This window comes from Pelophylax lessonae (genome assembly GCF_965119305.1).
Source record: "Pelophylax lessonae genome assembly, chromosome: 3".
Taxonomy (NCBI): domain Eukaryota; kingdom Metazoa; phylum Chordata; class Amphibia; order Anura; family Ranidae; genus Pelophylax; species Pelophylax lessonae.
This window is the reverse complement of record NC_138770.1, coordinates 200,506,443-200,526,227: the sequence shown is the minus strand read 5'-3', so window position 1 is coordinate 200,526,227 and position 19,785 is coordinate 200,506,443. Positions and strand designations below refer to the sequence as shown.

The following is a 19,785-nucleotide window of genomic DNA, read 5'->3' as shown; positions in this document are numbered from 1 at the left end:
TTAGATACAAAGCCAATGATTTCTTAGCTGGTGAATGCTTCTCCATTAGGCGGGTTTTCTTTTAACCTCTGTAAGCAGGCAGCTTCCACAACACATGAGCTAAACACCTAAGAGCACATTTCAGTTTATTTTCATTTTTTTCTTGCATAAAACAAAGTTTACATTTAGTTTATCTCCCTATCTGTACATTTATTTATATTTTCAAACTGTTGGTCCATATTTTACTCCTAACCTATGGACCACATACAGTTGCGCATTTCATATATACTTATATTTCAAAATGTTTACTAGACTAGACTGTTCTTCATATAGTCCCTTTCACCTTACAGTACAGCTTTAGTAAGCCCAGGTTTTGTGGAACAATCAATGTTATTTCAATCGGATACTGTCATATTGTTTGCAGTGCAGAGATGAAATGTACACATACAGTGCCTTGTGAAAGTATTCGGCCCCCTTGAACTTTTCGACCTTTTGCCACATTTCAGGCTTCAAACATAAAAATATAAAACTGTAATTTTTTGTGAAGAATCAACAAGTGGGACACAATTTATGAAGTGTAACGAAATTTATTGGATATTTCAAACTTTAACAAATAAAAAACTGAAAAATTGGGTGTGCAAAATTATTCAGCCCCTTTACTTTCAGTGCAGCAAACTCTCTCCAGAAGTTCAGTGAGGATCTCTGAATGATCCAATGTTGACCTAAATGAATAATGATGATAAATAGAATCCACCTGTGTGTAATCAAGTCTCTGTATAAATGCACCTGCACTGTGATAGTCTCAGAGGTCCATTTAAAGCGCAGAGAAGAACAAGGAACACACCAGGCAGGGCCGAGATACTGTTGTGGAGAAGTTTAAAGCCGGATTTGGATACAAAAAGATTTCCCAAGCTTTAACTATCCCAAGGAGCACTGTGCACACGATAATATTGAAATGGAAGGAGTATCAGACCACTGCAAATCTACGAAGACCTGGCCGTCCCTCTAAACTTTCAGCTCATACAAGGAGAAGACTGATCAGAGATGCAGCCAAGAGGCCCATGATCACTCTGGATGAACTGCAGAGATCTACAGCTGAGGTGGGAGACTCTGTCCATAGGACAACAATCAGTCGTATACTGCACAAATCTGGCCTTTATGGAAGAGTGGCAAGAAGAAAGCCATTTCTTAAAGATATCCATAAAAAGTGTTGTTTAAAGTTTGCCACAAAACATCTGGGAGACACACCAAACATGTGGAAGAAGGTGCTCTGGTCAGATGAAACCAAAATCGAACTTTTTGGCAACAATGCCAAACGTTATGTAGCAACACAGCTCATCACCCTGAACACACCATCCCCACTGTCAAACATGGTGGTGGCAGCATCATGGTTTGGGCCTGCTTTTCTTTAGCAGGGACAGGGAAGATGGTTAAAATTGATGGGAAGATGGATGGAGCCAAATATAGGACCATTCTGGAAGAAAACCTGATGGAGTCTGCAAAAGACCTGAGACTGGGACGGAGATTTGTCTTCCAACAAGACAATGATCCAAAACATAAAGCAAAATCTACAATGGAATGGTTCACAAATAAACATATCCAGGTGTTAGAATGGCCAAATCAAAGTCTAGACCTGAATCCAATCGAGAATCTGTGGAAAGAACTGAAAACTGCTGTTCACAAACGCTCTCCATCCAACCTCACTGAACTCAAGCTGTTTTGCAAGGAGGAATGGGCAAAAATTTCAGTCTCTCGATGTGCAAAACTGATAGAGACATACCCCAAGCGATTTACAGCTGTAATCGCAGCAAAAGGTGGCGCTACAAAGTATTAACTTAAGGGGGCTGAATAATTTTGCACGCCCAATTTTCCAGTTTATTTGTTAAATAAGTTTGAAATATCCAATACATTTCGTTCCACTTCATGATTGTGTCCCACTTGTTGATTCTTCACAAAAAATGACAGTTTTATATCTTTGTTTGAAGCCTGAAATGTGGCAAAAGGTCAAAAAGTTCAAGGGGGCCAAATACTTTCGCAAGGCACTGTATGTCTTGAAACCTAATAAAAATGTATTGAAAGTGATATTTTATTTCCTAGCACTGAAACTCATTTTTCACACACCACACTGTTTCTGTTCAGTAAAATGAGGGAATTGGTCAAAAGTCTTACAATTTTTGCAAGGCATTGTATCAGTGTCCATAAGATGTTCTATCCAGCTTGGGAAGCAGTAAGATTCAAAGTAAATTTCCACTGAACACGATATGTATAATTTCCACCTTTTCATAAACCTATTTTATTTTCTTTAGAGTAAAGCTCTTTATGTGAAAACACATGGCTTTATGATCTTTGCCTCTAGTTGTCATTCACACGTGCAATGATTTAAATATTTATTTTGTATATAGCTTCTTCTTCAGCAAATCATGGCTGACCAGGTCTGAGCTAAGAGATAGAAAGCTCAACTCCCATGATGCCAGGAAAGGTAATCTGTTCTAGCGATCAGCATGACATTACTAGAGGCATAGAGAGAGAATTCTGGCAGGTATAAGGTCCTGGACACCATAATTGATTCATCATTAAAAGAAAAGTTGATAGTTATTTCTCATTTTAAATCCATACCCTGATTTAAAAAAAAATGATAAAAATCAGCCAGTTTTATGTAAACTGGCACATAATTTATTAAAACTCTCATTTGTAAACTGGCACATATTATTAAAACTCTCATTTGCTTTCTAGAACCAGCTCTCTGGTTACTTGCTTCGGAAGTTTAAGAACAGTAATGGCTGGCAGCGACTGTGGGTGATCTTCACCAGTTTTTGCCTTTTCTTTTACAAGACACACCAGGTAAAATTTTAGAAACAAAACCTCTCTGATGGGAGATTAAGGGTGGTTTCACAGTGACCCTTTGGGGTTTGGTCACAGTGCAGAGTACCCGTGGTTTTCATGCTTTTCTGTAGACTTTTATTGGCTTGAACTGAATAGGAGTATTAATAATAGTAATTAACCAGTTGACAACCACCTGCTGCAGTTTTACTGTGGCAAGGTGGCTCAGCTGCGCGAACTAATGTAACTGTACATCGGTCACGTGAAGGGGTAGGGGGCACGCGTGCCCGCGATGTGCTGATTCGGTTTAGAACCGATCAGTCATCAGGTCCAGGCTAATGATTTTTGGCCTAGACCTGGTGACTGGTTCTGACCAATTGCAGAATGTCCTGTGCCTGTGTAATGTAAGCACAGGAAATTATGCAATCTCCTCTCATGGAGCCCTTTTCGGTTCCAGCGTGAGAGAAGAAAGCATCAGACAGTACACAAGCCCTACACTGACACCAGTACACATTTGTCACTATATACAGTATACAGATAATTTATTGATCACTGTATTAGTGTCACTTGTGACGCAAGTTTTTGTGAGAGGCAGTTTGTGGTAGTTTAGTGGCAGCCCCAGATAGGTTTAGGGTATCCACCATATATCCTCTAAGATTTAACCCCCTGATCACCCCCAGTTAACGCTTTCATTCCCTGTCAGTGTCACTATATACAGTATACAGATAATTTACTGATCACTGTATTAGTGTCACTTGTGACGCAAATTAGTGTAAGAGGCAGTTAGTGGTAGTTTAGCGGCAGCCCCAGTTAACTAAATTTAAAAAAAATATGGCCTGGTCATTAAGGGAGTAAAACCTTCCGGTCCTAAAGTGGTTAAGTAAAAATAAAAACAAATACTATACATTTTCTGATCTATAGTAAGTACTAGATTAGTGCTATAGTAAGTAAATAAGTACTTGAATAAAATATTTCAGTGATAATATTGACCAGCTTTTAACCCTTCTAGCTAGTCACTTGTGGTGTTTGGAAAACACAATTCTGCATCTTTTCCATATCTAACATGGTACCACACATGACTTGATATTAAAAGCATATCACTTTTCTGCTAGAAAGGCATTTCTTGATTTATAACATTTGAAATGGCTTTAGTATCTTCAGATCTGGAGTCTCTGTGATTTTGGTAGTTCATTAACTGATATGATGTTGATGTCTGCAGGAAGATGCCCCACTTGCCTCTTTGCCGCTCCTGGGATACAGTGTCAGTATTCCGACAAATGCAGACCCCGTTAACTGTCGCCATGTCTTCAAACTACACTTCAAATCACATGTGTATTTCTTCCGAGCAGACAGCGAGTATACGTGGAGAAGGTCTGTAATATGATTATATCTTTTTGGCCTTTTTCAGTTAAGTATTGGTGATATTTATAATATAGTGACCCTAAATACCATATTCAATGCTATGTAGCCAGGTGAATTGGGGCTGCTATATGTTCCTGTATTTAGTTATCAAATATCACGATTTGCATAATTATCTCTTTGTGGAAATATATGAACATCAGATTTCTGTGAAATTCTAGTGTTGCAAGTAATTCCAGGAAAACAAATGGTAAAACACTTTTTCTATACCAATGCACCTTATTAGGTTTCTGATAATAATTAAAAAACTTAATCTAAGTGCTGATTAATCATAGAGAATGGAAGCAGTAATGCGTTGGCTTTGTATACATGGACATGCTCCAAAAACTTGGTATACTGCACTCTTCATTTGGTTTCCACAGCCTTACTTATTGGTGGGGCCTTCATGCTAAATGTTTAAGTGTCCTCCTGCACTAAGGCAGAGCAGCCAAGATTCTTCTTACCATTATATAGTAAGCGGTATTTCAAATGTGTATCCCACAGTATACTTCATTGGGATATATACACTATTTAAAGTTTATCTAACCCAAAAACAAAATTGTAATTTACTGCAGCTTATCAGTCCGTGGATGTTCTGGGTGCATTGGTTTCTGGCCTTTTTTTCTAGTGGTCCAACACACTTTCTGTCCTAGGGTGACAATGCTTACTCATCTCTAATGTACCTAAAAAGGGAGCCGTCGCTATTACAATAGGCTGCTTTCTTCCTATTCATCCCTATTGTATGGGAGGCAGGACAATCTGTAGCTTACAGAAGATTGTGAATTGAATTGAAATCAAACACATTTACTGACAGTGACAAGGACTTGCATTTCTTGCAAGATTACCAGATATTGTTTTGTAGCTGCTGAAAATGCTAAGAAACACAGCAATCACATCCAAGTACTACCAAGGTTCTATATATGACACTTTGTCCGTGCATGTTGGAGCAGTGGCGTAGAGGTGAAGAAGGGGGTGTTGGTGCAGTGGACAAGAGTGAGGAATTACATTTTGGTGCAATCCTGGGGAATGAGGAAGTGTTTGCCAGCAAATGTAGCAGTGTGCATTGGGATCAAATGCAGAAGTGCACAGCAGTGCAGTAGCAATGAGGGGTGTACTGCAAACCAGACCTCACCATTCCATACACACACTCTGAAGAGCCCCCTTCCTTAACATTAACTCCCAAAACAATACCAATGTGTGGCGCCCTTAAAATACAAATAGATGTGGCTGCCCATTTTAAAAGTGAAAACAACACCTCTAAAATGCAAGTAATAATAAAAAGGATGGCACTCACAAAGACAACATATACTCATAAAACACCATATATACAAAATATAAAGTGGTTAAACAATAGTGAATATAGAAAAATTGGATAAAGTCCAGTGTGATCATTCCCAACATGAATATTTGCTTTAGTGATTGCATTCTCCTAATCTTCACCGCTAGTGCTCAAATGGTGGATGTAGACTCAGCAGAGGTGTTTGACCCCTTGTTACAGGTAGGTCAAAATATGCTTAGGACGCCAAAGACTGGTATTCCTCTGATAGAAAGTTCTACTTTATTCCTCCATTAGAGTAAAATACTCATAAGAAAAGTGACTCCACAGGAGACTACATGAAAAGGTTCCATAAGTTATTATTTTATAGTAACTGGTGATAAAAAAAAAAATATATAAAAATTAGTTACACTTACATGTAATAGTGCCCATAAACCGGCACTTGTGTATACAGCTTGTGCAAATATCAATGGCTTCTCTGGAGCTGGCGTGCGGTCAGGTGCAATCCTTGGGAGTGAGGAAGTCAGTGCCAGCACATTGGCATGGTGCATTGGTGTCCAATGCAGAAGTGAACATCCATGCAGTGGCAATAAGGGGGTGTACTGCAAACCAGACCCCACCATTCCACTCACACTGTTATATCCCCCTGCATGGGGGGGATACTGTGTGTGTGTACAGATTGTAACGCATGTGATGAGTTTTAAACCAATCCCACTCAACACCCCTCTGGAAGGGGATATGTGCAGTGCGCATAATTGGGGGGGGGGGGGGGGGGGGTGTCTGCATCTCCTCTACAGAAGGAACAGCCAACTTTGTAGTCAAGGTTGTATATTTGAAAAAATACCTCACCCCTATACAATCTCTATTCCAGATCATCTCCTCATGGTTAACGTAATTTTCTCTCATTGCCATGAAAACCAAAACAGGAAATACCTCCTTATAATGTTCTATTTTGTGGCAGAGAAGTATTTAAGCATGTCTTGTTACATTGCTGTCATCTTTTTGTAAGCCCTCCATCAGAATATCTTTGAATATCAGCAGAAAATAGGAAAAATAGATCATGCAAAAACTAAATTGCAAATTGGGTTTATGGGACTACTCCTCAAGTTAGCCCTTCATGAAGCAATTCTTTCATTGCACACACAGTCCCCACATACGTACATTAATGAAAATGTATTATACACACCGTTGTCTCATGACCGTGCTTTCACATACATTAATGAACATTTAATACAGTAGTCTCATAAGAGTGCCTCCATGTACAATAATGTACATTTCAAAAACTAGGCAAGTGGAGTTTAAAGTGACATTAAACTCTATTCATGTATGTATTCTTAAAGAAGATATCACCAAAAGCAAAACAGCTTGGTAAGACCCCTGACCCCCCCCCCAAAGGTAATTCTGTGTACATAGCACTTGCATCATTTAAATCTGTGGAGGGGTGTTGTTGGCTAGCTAAGCCTGCCCACATGCCAAGCTATCTGACAATGCAGCTAAAGCCTGGTACACACTGAGGTTTTTTTCTGGCAGCTTAGGAGGAGGGGGTGGGGGTTGTTCAGTCTGTGCATGCACTGTCTGCCATGCCCTCTTTCCTCCTATACCCCATTACACACGGGCCAAATGCCAGGTGGCATTGGCCTCTTCAATAGAAAAAAAGCCAACGTTTGGCCTGTGTGTATGTCAGACGAGCATGCTGGAAAGCCAGCAGCCGACCGCCTCCCGATCAGCTCCCCCAGCAAAAAGCAGAGAGCGCGGATGGGAGTGTTCTGGCAGGGGAGGCATCCCCTTTTCAGAACACAACAGCTCAGTGGAGATCACTCTACTAACTTCAGATAGTACAGCTGCTGGGTTGAATGGAAAAAAAAAAAAAAAAATGGTCAGCTCAGGTCGGAGCCACTGTACTAACTATTCTGCTGGATTTACCGTAAAAAAAAAAAAACTGTCAGCTCTGGTCAGAGCCGCTGTACTAATTATCGAAGTTAGTACAGCGATGTCCCCCACTAAGCTGTTGTGTTTTGACAGGGGACTGCACCCCCCCCCCCCAACCAGAACACACCGATTAGCTCTCTTCAACATTGGCTGAGAGTGCTGATTGGGTGCTGGTTTTCCAGCATACTTGGACGAGTTCTGTTGGATCGGCTGGCATACACACGGGCCAAATGTCAGCCGCTTTTTATTTTTGAACCAGCCAATGTTGCCCGGCATTTGGCAGGCAGTGCATGCAGAGACTGTAGAACCCCCACCCCCTCCTCCCAAGCTGCCAGACCTGATATTCAGGACAGTGTGGAGTGTAAACTGTCAGCTTGTGTTGTGTTGTGAATGTTTACAGCTGGAGAAAAAGGTTTTCATTCACAAAAACACAAGCAAACTGCACTAGGTGGTCTTAAAGTAGTGTGGTAGCCGATGTCCCCTCTTCCTGATGGGAATGCCCATATATATATTTTTTTTATTTTTTTTATTCTATATTTAGCAGATTGGAAATTTATGTCAATAAGACAGTTGTTCATTCCTCTTCTAGACAGACATGTCTTACACATAAGTTATACAGATATTCTGCAATTATGAAAATCTCACAATCAAGTCTATGATATAGAAAGTTGAATGTTCGTGAAAACATTCATCTTACTTCTGCTCTCCTTAGTATTTACATGTTTTTTTTTTTTTAAATAGTTCAGGAAAGGGAACACAAGTTCGCTTTTCTGGGAGGAATAAAAAAGAGAAGGAATTGCCATGTTTTAGGCTTTGGGGGAGTGGAACTTTACAGCCAGCAATGACAGAAAAGAAAGATTTTATTTTTATTTAGCAGCCTCTGCCCAGATTGTATTTGGTGCACAGGGACCCCTGGGCGTTTTGACCAACTTTTCTTTTTCCTTCTAGTGATTAACTCAAAAAGGTAACCTCACTTGCTGTTAGTCTCCTCCAAATTCCTTTTTTGACAGTGGCCAAGTTTCTTCTTTATGGTGCCACCTCTCTCTTGTGATAGACAGGGCACTATGGATTACTAGACCGCAAGATGTGTAGAACAGCACACCTGACCACAACTAACATGCACCTAATGTTCCAAACAAACAATACAGGGGAAAGGAAAGGCTTCAAAACTTATGTTAATAGGAGACAAAAATGTAGTTAAAGATCACAGGGCCATTAGGCAGTGGATGTGTATGAATTTGTCACTTTAAGAATGTTTAGAGCCCTCGGACTATATTTTTCTGCAAACCAGTAGTTGTATATGGCAACACAAAATTGTGTCCATGAGGGGCATACACTTGTTTTAAATCCAATCCAAATAACACTTGCCAACATAGCCAAAAAAAAGCATCACATGGGATAGTTCCAGGTTTAGATAGATTCTTTCAAAGTCTGTGCACAAATCTGAAACCTTTACCTGTATTTGAAGGCTGTATGTATAGTAAGCCATATGTGTTTTCTTTGTTTCTTGGCATAGGTGGATGGAGGTGATCAGACGTGGAGTGAGTTCTCCAGGAAAAATAGGACACTTGGCAGAGGATGGAAGCATGGTTACTTTCCCTCTGTGAAGCTGAGACAATGAACATGTAAAGCAGTATGCATAGACCATTTACAGAAATGTGGCCAATTAGAGCCATCTCTGTTTTCTGTGAATTCAGTGATCTATGATGGTATGCTGAAGAGACCTCAAAGAAATTTACTACAGAAATCGTTAAGTGAATTAGCACCTTCTGCCACAGCTTCCCTGTTATACTAAAGGTAAAAAGTGCTGTACTAGTGGATTTCAGGGGTCAATAGAAAAACCACTCTGCTTGTCAAATGGATCACTGGATGACTTATACAGACTTGTCAGCACTTTGTCTTCAGTTTTTTATAAAACCATTAGTAAAGTCATGTTATCATTTGTGATTTATTAAAAAGCCTTTTTAGCTCCAGAATGATGTTTTTCCGTTTTATTTGCACTAAAATTATACTGAGCCTGCTCTGACCATTGAAAAATTATTTTAGCGCTGAACCTATTTTATACAGCTGCCTGGAAAGAATCATGTTCAAAAACGTACAGCAATGAGATAATGAGATTTGAACCCACACTTGCTTCAGGAAACTATATAACTTGTGTATCAAATGTATAAACCCAGTTCCCCAAAAAAAAAAAAAAAAACCTCAAATCTGTTTTAAGGCTCAGTTCACATATTTACGAATCAGATGCGTTTTGAACCACATCCGATTTGCATAACATGTAAACCATACTGGCTTTCAATATATATGTGGGCCGGTTGCAATGCATATTAAAGAGTCCTGTGCAATTTAAGTGTCAAATTCGCATCTGAATTGATGAATGGAAACCGCACAGGACTCTGCACAGAAACTGTCCCCACATATATGTGAACTCAACCTATTCTTCTGGAAGAATGGTCAAACATTCCCATAAACACACTTGTAAACCTTGTGGACAGCCTTTCCGGAAGAGTTGAAGCTGTTATAGCTGCAAAGGGTGGGCCAACTCAATATTGAACCCTACGGACTAAGACTGGGATGCCATTAAAGTTCATGTGTGTGTAAAGGCAGGCGTCACAATACTTTTGGTAATATAGTGTATATTCTAAACAGACTGTTTTTTTTGTATAATCCTCCAAGGTACTGGCTCTATTGCCGGTGTTTCTGGGGCAGGTAATAACTATAATTTGTCTTCATGTTGCTGACAGACTAAATACACGTTTCATAAAAGATAAGGCTTAATGAAGCATTGATAAATTAGAATAAATATTTAAGGAAACCCAGTATTTGGAAGGATGCCAGTGAACACTGTTTTGTATGAAATGTCAGTTTATTTTGTACATCATGTACTGGTTGATGAGACATAATGGTAAACATTTTGTATGTTACAATCAAAAAATAAAGAATACTATACTTGAAGTAATGCCATGATGGTAAATTTCCCAGTCACAGTGTAGCCTCAGTTCACACTGAGGCTTGAAGAGGGGAATGTGTGAAGCAGCAGTAATGTGGTCTCAGGATGAAGAGGAGAACCTGTAAAGAGAATTGATGGAAATCAGCCACATGCAAGTAAAGAATTTCAGTTTAGCCCCACTATAGGGAGCAAAGCTGCACAAATCCCAGGAACTGGGTAGTTGTGTATAATGATACAATTGTCAATTATTTTGTCTTCAAGAGCTTGTTTAGGATGCCTAATACATTTGTTTCCCAGAATTGATTGAAGGGCCTGTCAAATCTAGAATGATTTGTCCCTCTGATCTGCTCTAGCTGTCCAGTAGAGATTCATTAATGTGTAAGTCTAGCCACTATTTGGTTTTGGATAAAGTCTGGACTTGTTTGATTTCATGTCAGATTCATCCTCCCAGTTAGTCTTGACCTGGGACAGAAAGTGATCGTTTTACAGCTATCACCCAACACAGGAGGTGAGGTCAAAAACTTACAATTAGGACACCTGTTTGGGTGACATCTAACATGCAAGTTACGCTCAATTTATAGAGTTCCTATTGCATCTTCAGGACAGGAAGTGAAGAGATATCTCCAACAGAACACAAACTTTTGATATACATATATTTTATTTAATCAACTTGACAAAATACTATTAAACAATAAGGATTCGGTCACTCCCAGAAATTGAATAGAGATAGGATGGCCATCCACTTACAATTTTCCTTTATATTTACCAAAACCATATAATCTGAGGTCAAACCTAAACACTTTCAATTTGTATGCAATCAGGCAGGCCCTTGCACTACATAGTTGAATTTAGTCTAAAGGAAATTGAATAAGAAAATGGTAGAATATATAGCCAGCCTAAGAGCTGCCTGCATTTAGAGGATTGCCCTGCACCCTTATTTATAGAAACAATAACAATTTAAAAGATTTCCTATATGAAGTTGCCATTTTGATTTTTTTTGTTCAATAAATTCTCAAACACTTCAGGTAGGGTGGTCATTTATGAAATAGCAGAGCCTCTGGTTTTAGTATCTTTTGAGTCACTAACCTAAAACAGGTATACAGAAAAAAATACACAAGAGAAACATTGGAGACTTCGTATACTGACCCCCTCCTTCTGCAAACACTAGTTACCTGGCTGTTGTAGGGATTACCTCACTTCAATACTTTGAGTTTTTGATCTAGAATATGTGAATAAGGACTTCTTTCTTTTCTCTTATGCCCCGTACACACGTGCAGATTTTCGGCCGAAAAGATTCGGCCGATTTTCGGCTTGTTAGTATGATGCTTCCGACAGCGCACTTTCGGCCGAAAAGAATCTGTCGTGCAAGCATTAAAATTTTTGGATGCCGACATCAGAGCGGCTGATTGTTCGCCAGTCAATACAGAATTCGGCCAACAGACAGCAGATTTGCAAGACTGGGCATGCTCAGAAAAGAAAAAACATAGGGAAAGTTAACCATCACATGACATCACTTCTGCAGTCGGCGGACAAAATTCTTGTGCAGTCTTTTGCACTTTTCAACAGACACGACAGCCCGGGGACAAAAGACGGCCGATCGTTCGGCCGATGATCTGCACGTGTGTACGGGGCATTACTTTTAATCTGCATACCTATCCTGAAGTATAGAAGCTAGAATGTCAAAATAATGGCCAGGCTACTAACAAGGAAAGAATAGAAATGACCGTCTTTATTAACAGGTTTTCTTTGCTGAAGAAATATGTAAATAATTCAGGGAGAAAAAAAAAAAAAAACGCAGCAACTACAAATAGAAACCAGAGTTCAGTGAATATCTGATTAATTCTTTCCCCTAGAATAATGTGCATAATCCTATTATATTTATAAAGGCATCTCATTACCTCTGCACACGCTGAACCAAGTGAGAAATTAGCTGGTCTGTGATTCCAGGACTGGACTCCTCCGCTAAGCTGAACGCATTCTCCAACTCCTGAACAGATCCAAATGCTCCAGCACAACGCTGCTCCCGTAGCTGAGATGTGGAGAGACAGTCAACTGCTGTTATAAGTTTTTTTTTTTTTTTAATAAATCATTCATTAAGAGTTCAGACTGAGTCTACTATATTAAATTGTGAGTAGGAACCTGGTGGGTGCAACCACTCAGTCCCTTCCTTCCATTTCCCTGAATGTTTCTAGAGCAGGTACTGACTACATAGTATACGCATCCTTCTTTCCATTTCTCCAGTTTAATCTTGTATTACACTATATCTACCTACCCACCCACCTATCCGACTAAACTGGTGATGTACAACATCAAGAAATGTTGGTGACACATATTCAGCAATTTTATGGGTTTTTTTTTGCATATAATTTTCTGTAAGTCTCTTTTTTGCTACTTAAAAAACATAATCCACACTGTAAATACAAGATCCTTGTGAATATATTTTAAATTTCAGGTTCAGATCCCTCCATAAATTTTCTTTAGGATTAAGGGCTGGCTGGGCCACTTCATGACCTTAAAAGAGATGTATGGGTTTATGTTTTTAATTCATACTTACCTAGGTGGATCGGTCCAAAGCTGCAGCGCCTCTACACTGAGGTTTGCAGAGAGCTGCTGACTGTCAGTCACAGCTCTCTGCTGAGCCCCCTCCTCGCTCACTATAGCACTGGGCTGTGGAGGGGGCAGAGCGGCCGGCTTGCTCAGAGGCTGAGCTGGGTGTTGGTTCAGGGATCCCAACTCCGTGGTCGTGATGACGTGGAGCCTGGACCAACTTCTGTGACATCTGCAGAGAGCCAGTAGGGATGGTGTTCTTATGGTCATAAGCAGCATTTTTTTCCCCTCCAAACAGCGGGTCGAGTTAATGCCAAAGACCTCAATTTTGATTCACCGAAGGATTGGGATTGCTGTGGTCAGATGAGACCAAAATTGAGCTCTTCTGCATTTACTCGCCATGTTTGGTGGAAGAAAAATGTTGACAATGACACCATTCCCTACAGTCAAGTACAGAGGTGGAAACATTATGCTTTGGGGCCGTTTCTCTGCTAAAGGTACAGGTTGACTTTGCCGCATTACGGGGGCCATGTTTTGTAAAATCTTGGATGATAACCTTCTTGCCTCAGCCAGAGCACTGAAAATGGGTTTTCCAGCATGACAATGACCCAAAACATACCACCAAAGCAACGTGACTCAAGAAGAAGCACATTAAGGTCAGGAGTGCCCTAGCCAGTCTCTAGACTTTGATCCTATAGCAAATTTATAGAGGGAGCTGAAACTTTGAGTTGCCAAGCGACAGACAAGAAACCTTAAGAATTTAGAGAAGATCTGTAAAGAAGAGTGGAACAAAATCCCTCCTGAGATGTGTGCAAATCTGGTAACTACAAGAAACACTTACCTCAGTGCTTGCCAACAAGGGTTTCTCCACCAAGTCCTGTTTTGATTGGGGTTCAAATTATTTTTTTTACTCTGAACTGCAACTCAATTTATAACATTAAAAGGAGGGGGGAAGTGGGACTTTAAATGAGATTACAAAACATATTTGTATCTCCATCCCTAAATCTAAATTATATGGATTGTGTATTTTTGTTAATAAAATCTATTTTATTTTTTGTTCTTGCATTGTCATCTATTATTGAATTTTTTTCAACATGGTTTGGTCAATTTTACCACATTGAATGCATCCACTGTCTATATCAGGCATGTCCAACCTGCGGCCCGGAACCGCAGGCAATGCGGCCCACTGCCCCCTGACTTTTTTTTTTGCTGGGGAGGAAGAAAGTCGAGTCGGGGGCACGGCCACAGTGGTTTCCAACTAACTGTAGGCAGAGACTGCCTGGGAGGGGAGGAGGGGGGCCAGCCCCGCTGGATTACAAACAGAGCGGGGATCTCCTGGTTACCCGGCGGCCGTTGTCATACGAAGCCCCGCCTCCTGAACCGGCTCCTATGATAAACAGCGCATTGGTGACATCTACTATGGGAGCCGGTCCAGGAGGCAGGACTTTGTATGACAGCGGTCGCCAGGTAAGAAGGAGTTCCCCACTATGTGTAATCCAGCGGCTCTCCTCTCTCTTCATTGCAGACTGCATTGGATGGGCACACACTGGTGAGGTTGCATTGGATGGGCACACACTGGTGAGGTTGCATTGGATGGGCATGCACTGGTGAGGCTGCATTGGATGGGCACGCACTAGGCTGCAAGTGCCGTGTGATCTCCTGGCTGCTGCGGGAGACTTAGGATGTCTGCAGTCAGTGACATAGGATGGCTGCTTCCTGTATAGTTATGGCTCTGTCACAGGCAGAGTAATATGAAATGCACTCCACCTGTGACAGGAGCCATACAGGAAGCAGCGGCTCTGCTCTCTGCTGCAGCCACTTCTTCCTCCAGCAGTAACCGATGTCATGACCAGCATTATCCACATGACCAGCAGTACCCGCACCAGAAGTACCCCCCAGCAGTCTGCAAAATAAGTAGAAAAGGTATGTGCATTAGCGTGTGTACATTTTTGCAATATGTTTTTTAATAACTAGTTGTGTTTTGTCATAATGTCATGTCCTTGTTCATACATGTATGAATAAGGACATGACATTTTCTGGCTGCCTAAATCATATGTGCTAGGGGTGCAACTATCCCCCCGCACATAACTGTAAATATCCCAGCATGTGCAGTGTTTCTGACTCCTACCACCATGACCACTTCAAATCACTGACATGGTCATGGCGGTTAGAGTGTTCCTTTAATATCTCTCAGAAGAAGTAAACCTCTGTATACTGATTCCATTTCATCATCCTCTAGTTGTGTTAAATTAGTGTGAGGGGGGCGCGGCGGCATTTTATTACTTATATACCTTAACTATAGTATATATTTTATATGCGGCCCGAGAAAATTTCTCTACACTCAATGTGGCCCAGAGAAGCCAAAAGGTTGGACACCCATGGTCTATATTATATATGTTTTACCATATTTTGCATACAATTAAACTGGCTCACATTCTTTATTTTATCATATGTGTATCGATTTATTTTGCATGTATTTTTACTCCAATGTTATATGGTCATGTTTGATGCATACACCTCACTCAAAGTCCCAAACCTTCTTTTTGTCTCTTCAATTTACCGTATATACTCGAGTATAAGCCGAGTTTTTCAGCACTTTTTTTGTGCTGAAAACGTCCCCCTCGGCTTATACTCGAGTCAAGGAAAATAATGTCCTCTCCGACGGGTTTAAGGTTTAAAAATGGCGCCGCCCGTCGCATACATGTTACCGCGCACGCGCCACCGCCGCTCGTGTAATTTCGGCTATTCCCGGCGCCGCTCGGGAGAGGCCGGGAATAGCCGAAAGTATACGAGCGGTGGCGGCGCGTGCGCAATGACGTGGCGGCGCCATTTTTAAAATGAAGGCGCCTCTGGAACAGGTAAGTGAAACAGCTTCACTACCTGCCATGGGCTGCGGGCACACTACGAGGGATGCAGTGCTGTGGGCATGGTCCACATGTACCATGCCCACAGCACTGCATCTCCTGTAGTATGCCCACAACCCCGGATCCTCTAGTACCATGCCAGTACCCTGCAATCTCCTGCACCATGCCAGTACCCTGCAATCTCCTGCACCATGCCAGTACCCTGCATTCTCCTGCACCATGCCAGTACCCTGCATTCTCCTGCACCATGCCAGTACCCTGCATTCTCCTGCACCATGCCAGTACCCTGCATTCTCCTGCACCATGCCAGTCACCCTGCATTCTCCTGCACCATGCCAGTCACCCTGCATTCTCCTGCACCATGCCCGCCGCCCTGCATTCTCACCCTAGGCTTATACTCGAGTCAATGATTTTTCCCATCTTTTTGTGGTAAAAGTAGGGGTCTCGGCTTATACTCGGGTCGGCTTATACTCGAGTATATACGGTATAACATTTGTATCATGTGTTTTTTTTTTTTCTGGGTTGATATTCTGTCTCTATCATTTAAAATACACCTATGATAAAAATTATAGACCCCTATTTTTGTAAGTGGGCAAAGTTACATAATCTGCAGGGGATCAAATAATTATTTTCCCCACCGTAAGTGCTTTTAGCAGATCACTGTAAACACAATGGCTCCACGCTGTGTTTACAATGACAGTGATGGCATTTCCTGCTGTTATGGAGACTGGGGCAGAGCTGCTGCAGATCTGTCTAGAGTTTCCCTGCAGCAATAGGTCACTTTTCTAGGCATGATCAGTTGCTGCCTAATTGCATGGGGTTTCCACTAATCTTTTCTGATCGCCCTCCTTATCACAATGAAAAAAAAGATATAGAATACTTTAGGGTAGACTATAAATGCTAAATTTGTATAAGGTATAATAAGGCTGGCAAAAGACTGCTCTAACTTACAGCAACACACTCGCACAACAGATGACACCATACCAGTATGTGTATCTAGTTCAGCCTTTTTCAACCAGGGTGCCTTGAGGTTTCTTTAGGGGCGCTTCGGCAAAATGCCTAAAAATTGCCCACAAGTTGTATACAAACTGGTGTGTGGATGAAGCCTGCCTTTTAACCCCATTAAGACCGTAAGGATTTGCCCCCTTAGTGACAAGGCCCTATTTTGCTATTCGGCACTGCGTTACTTTAAAGGACAATTGCGTGGTCGTGCGACGCTGTACCCAAATAAAAATTATCGTCCTTTTTCCCCCCACAAATAGAGCTTTCTTTTGGTGGTATTGGATCACCTGTGCTTTTTTTTTTTTTTGCACTATAAACAAAAAAAGTGACAATTTTGAAAAAAAAAATATATATATATATATTTTTCACATTCTGCTATATGACATTCTCAAAAAAAATGTAAAAATCAAAATTTAACATTTTAGGCCAATTTTTTTTCTGCTACATATTTTTGGTAAAAAGAAAATCACAATCGGCGTATTTTGATTGGTTTGCGCGTCTACTAACTACGGGAAAGATTTATGTCATTTTTATTGCTTTTTTCTTTTTTACTAGTAATGGCGGCGATCTGTGATTTTCTTTGTGGGACTGCGACATTGTGGTCGGACAGATCAGACCCCTAACTGACATTTTTGACACTTTTGGGGGTAGCAGTGACATTACTACAGTAATCAGTGCTAAAAATATGCACTGTTATTGGGGAGTGATTCTAACTGTGAGGAGGCGTGGCTTCTGAAATGACCATAGAGACATGTGATCCTATATAGAAAGATCACATGGGCTCTATGACCATTCCAGGGAGAAGAACGGTCGGCTGTGTTTACAACAGCCGACCTTCCTTCTCAGCGGGGAGCAATCGCGGATGTCAGGCAGCAATCCGAGCCGCCTGACCTGTGCATCAGCTTCCCCGCTGAGGATTGGGGGAGGCGCGCGCTCGCCCCCAGCTGCCACCAAGCGACCGACGTACCCATACGTCAGTTTGCCTGGGAGAGCCACCCTGCCGCAGTATATATGCGGTAAGCTGTCGGCAAGTGGTTACGCTACACAAAGCCACAGGTTTTCATTGTGCACCATTACAACCTTCTAGCTGCCGGAGTAACATTAAAAAACCCTACCTCATGAGAATTCCCTACCCTCGTCACTTCCTTTGCACCTACATCATGGAACAGCTGAGCAGCTCACAGCTCCGGAGGGTAGGGAATTTTCACGGGGTAGGGTTTTTTAATGTTACACCGCATCAGCTGTTGCCGCGGGTACATTAAATCATCTCCGCTCCAACATTAAATCATATCCTAAATGTAAAAGCTGCAGGTGTATGAAAATATAAATCACGGAGATCTCGGCTCCGTGAGTTATATTTTTATAGACCCGCCGCCACTTTTACATTTAGTAGCCGAGATCAGGGAAGTCACAGGGGTAGGAGCGGAGATGATTTAATGTTGCAGCTGCAAAACCCTACCCCGTGAAAATGCCCTACCCTCCGGAGCCGTGAGCATGCGCAGTGGTAAGCTGCTCAGCTGTTCCATGACGTAGGTACACCAGAAGTGACGAGGGTAGGGAATTTTCACGGAACACCAGCGTCCTAACAACCAATGGCATAATCAGTTGATGAGGATGGCAGTCGCCTGCATAGCAGCCTTGTTTGTGCCCCCCCCCCATCAGTGTTGGGATCACATTAGCTGAGTGATGAGGAAAAATTGGATTGCTAGTAAGCACCACTTTGCAAAAGTGTATTTGCTTAGGAAGAATATATCGCCTCTAACGTTGTGTCTCCTACATGAGTGGATGTTGCTGCATTATGTAAAACTATTAGAATAGTTTTTACATTTTAGAATAGGGTGCCTCAAGACTGTCCATCATTTTTAAAGGATGTCTTGAATGAAGAAAGGTTGAGAAACATCTAGTTGATACTTAAAAACTCACCTCCTGGAACACAGGAGTCACCAGGGCAGATAAACAGTGTGACCGAGGTAGGCGCTTTATTGCCTCTGTTGGCTGCTATAAGAAACATGGTGTAAAAAAAAAAAGGGACGTAGACATTTAAATTACCAAGTTATACATTCAGGAAATTACAGCTGATGCTCCTATTATAATGGGTGACAATCTCCTTTCCTATACTTTCCGGTGCTATCTGGCTCTATTTGGCTAAAAGGTGCCTCTAGCTAGCAGGTCAGAGAATGACACAAATATTAATTTTTAAAAAGTCTGCTGCCTCAGTTTTTTGTATGGCAATTTTCATATACTCCAGAAGGTTATGAAGAGCGATCAGATGAATTACAATGTCCCTCTTTGCCATGAAAATTAACCCAATCCCATAAAAAAAAAAAAACATTTCCACTTCATTTAAGAAGGCTTCAGGGTGCCCAAGAAAGTCCAGCAAGCACAAGGAACGTCTCCTACAGTTGACTCCGCTGCGGTTTTGGGACACCACCAGTTCAGAGCTTGCTCAGGAATGGCAGCAGGCAGGTGTAAGTGCATCTGCATGCACAGTGAGGTGAAGACTTTTGGAGGATGGCCTGGCCTGGTGTCAAAAACTGGCAGCAAAGAAGCCACTTCTCTCCAGGAAAAACATCAGAGACAGACTGATGTTCTGCACAAGGTATAGGGGTTGAGCTGCTTGAGGACTGGAGTGAATTCAATCCTCTTTGATTGGGGCATCCGGAGAAGCACTAGCATCAGTCTTGTGTCATGCCAACATTAAAGCATTCTGAGACCATTCATGTGTGGGGTTGCTTCTAAGCCAAGGGGGTGGGCTCACTCACAATTTTGCTTAAGAACACAGCCATGAATAAATAGTGGTACAAAAACATCCTTCAAGAGCAACTTCTCCCAACCATCCAAGAACAGTTTGGTGACAAACAATGCTTTTTCCAGCATCTTGCCATAAGGCAAAAGTAATAAGTGGCTTGGGGAACAAAACATCAAAATTTTGGGTCCATGGCCAGGAAACTCCCCAGACCTTAATCCCATTGAGAACTTGTGGTCAATCCTCAAGAGGCAGGTGAGGTAAAAAAATTTAC

At 41.5% G+C, this 19,785-nt stretch overlaps 2 protein-coding genes across 4 annotated transcripts in view; one reads left to right on the top strand and one right to left on the bottom strand.

Annotated features, from left to right (window-relative positions):
* The window catches only part of FARP2 (FERM, ARH/RhoGEF and pleckstrin domain protein 2), a 217,130-nt gene extending 207,980 nt beyond the window's left edge, over positions 1 to 9,150 (top strand). The window contains exons 24-26 of the mRNA XM_082250070.1: positions 2,713 to 2,820; positions 4,019 to 4,170; positions 8,919 to 9,150. Coding sequence (XP_082106196.1) covers positions 2,713 to 2,820; positions 4,019 to 4,170; positions 8,919 to 9,009 — 351 coding nt within the window. The 3' untranslated portion in view covers positions 9,010 to 9,150. The remainder of the gene's footprint in view (positions 1 to 2,712; positions 2,821 to 4,018; positions 4,171 to 8,918) is intronic.
* Positions 9,151 to 10,249: 1,099 nt separating this feature from the next.
* The window catches only part of STK25 (serine/threonine kinase 25), a 45,818-nt gene continuing 36,282 nt past the window's right edge, over positions 10,250 to 19,785 (bottom strand). For 2 of the 3 annotated variants that reach the window (XM_082251762.1, XM_082251761.1), the window contains 3 exons: positions 18,689 to 18,763; positions 12,251 to 12,381; positions 10,250 to 10,471 (listed from right to left, as the gene is read on the bottom strand). In XM_082251762.1, coding sequence (XP_082107888.1) covers positions 10,453 to 10,471; positions 12,251 to 12,381; positions 18,689 to 18,763 — 225 coding nt within the window. In that variant the 3' untranslated portion in view covers positions 10,250 to 10,452. The remainder of the gene's footprint in view (positions 10,472 to 12,250; positions 12,382 to 18,688; positions 18,764 to 19,785) is intronic. The other variant, XM_082251763.1, reaches the window with a different exon arrangement.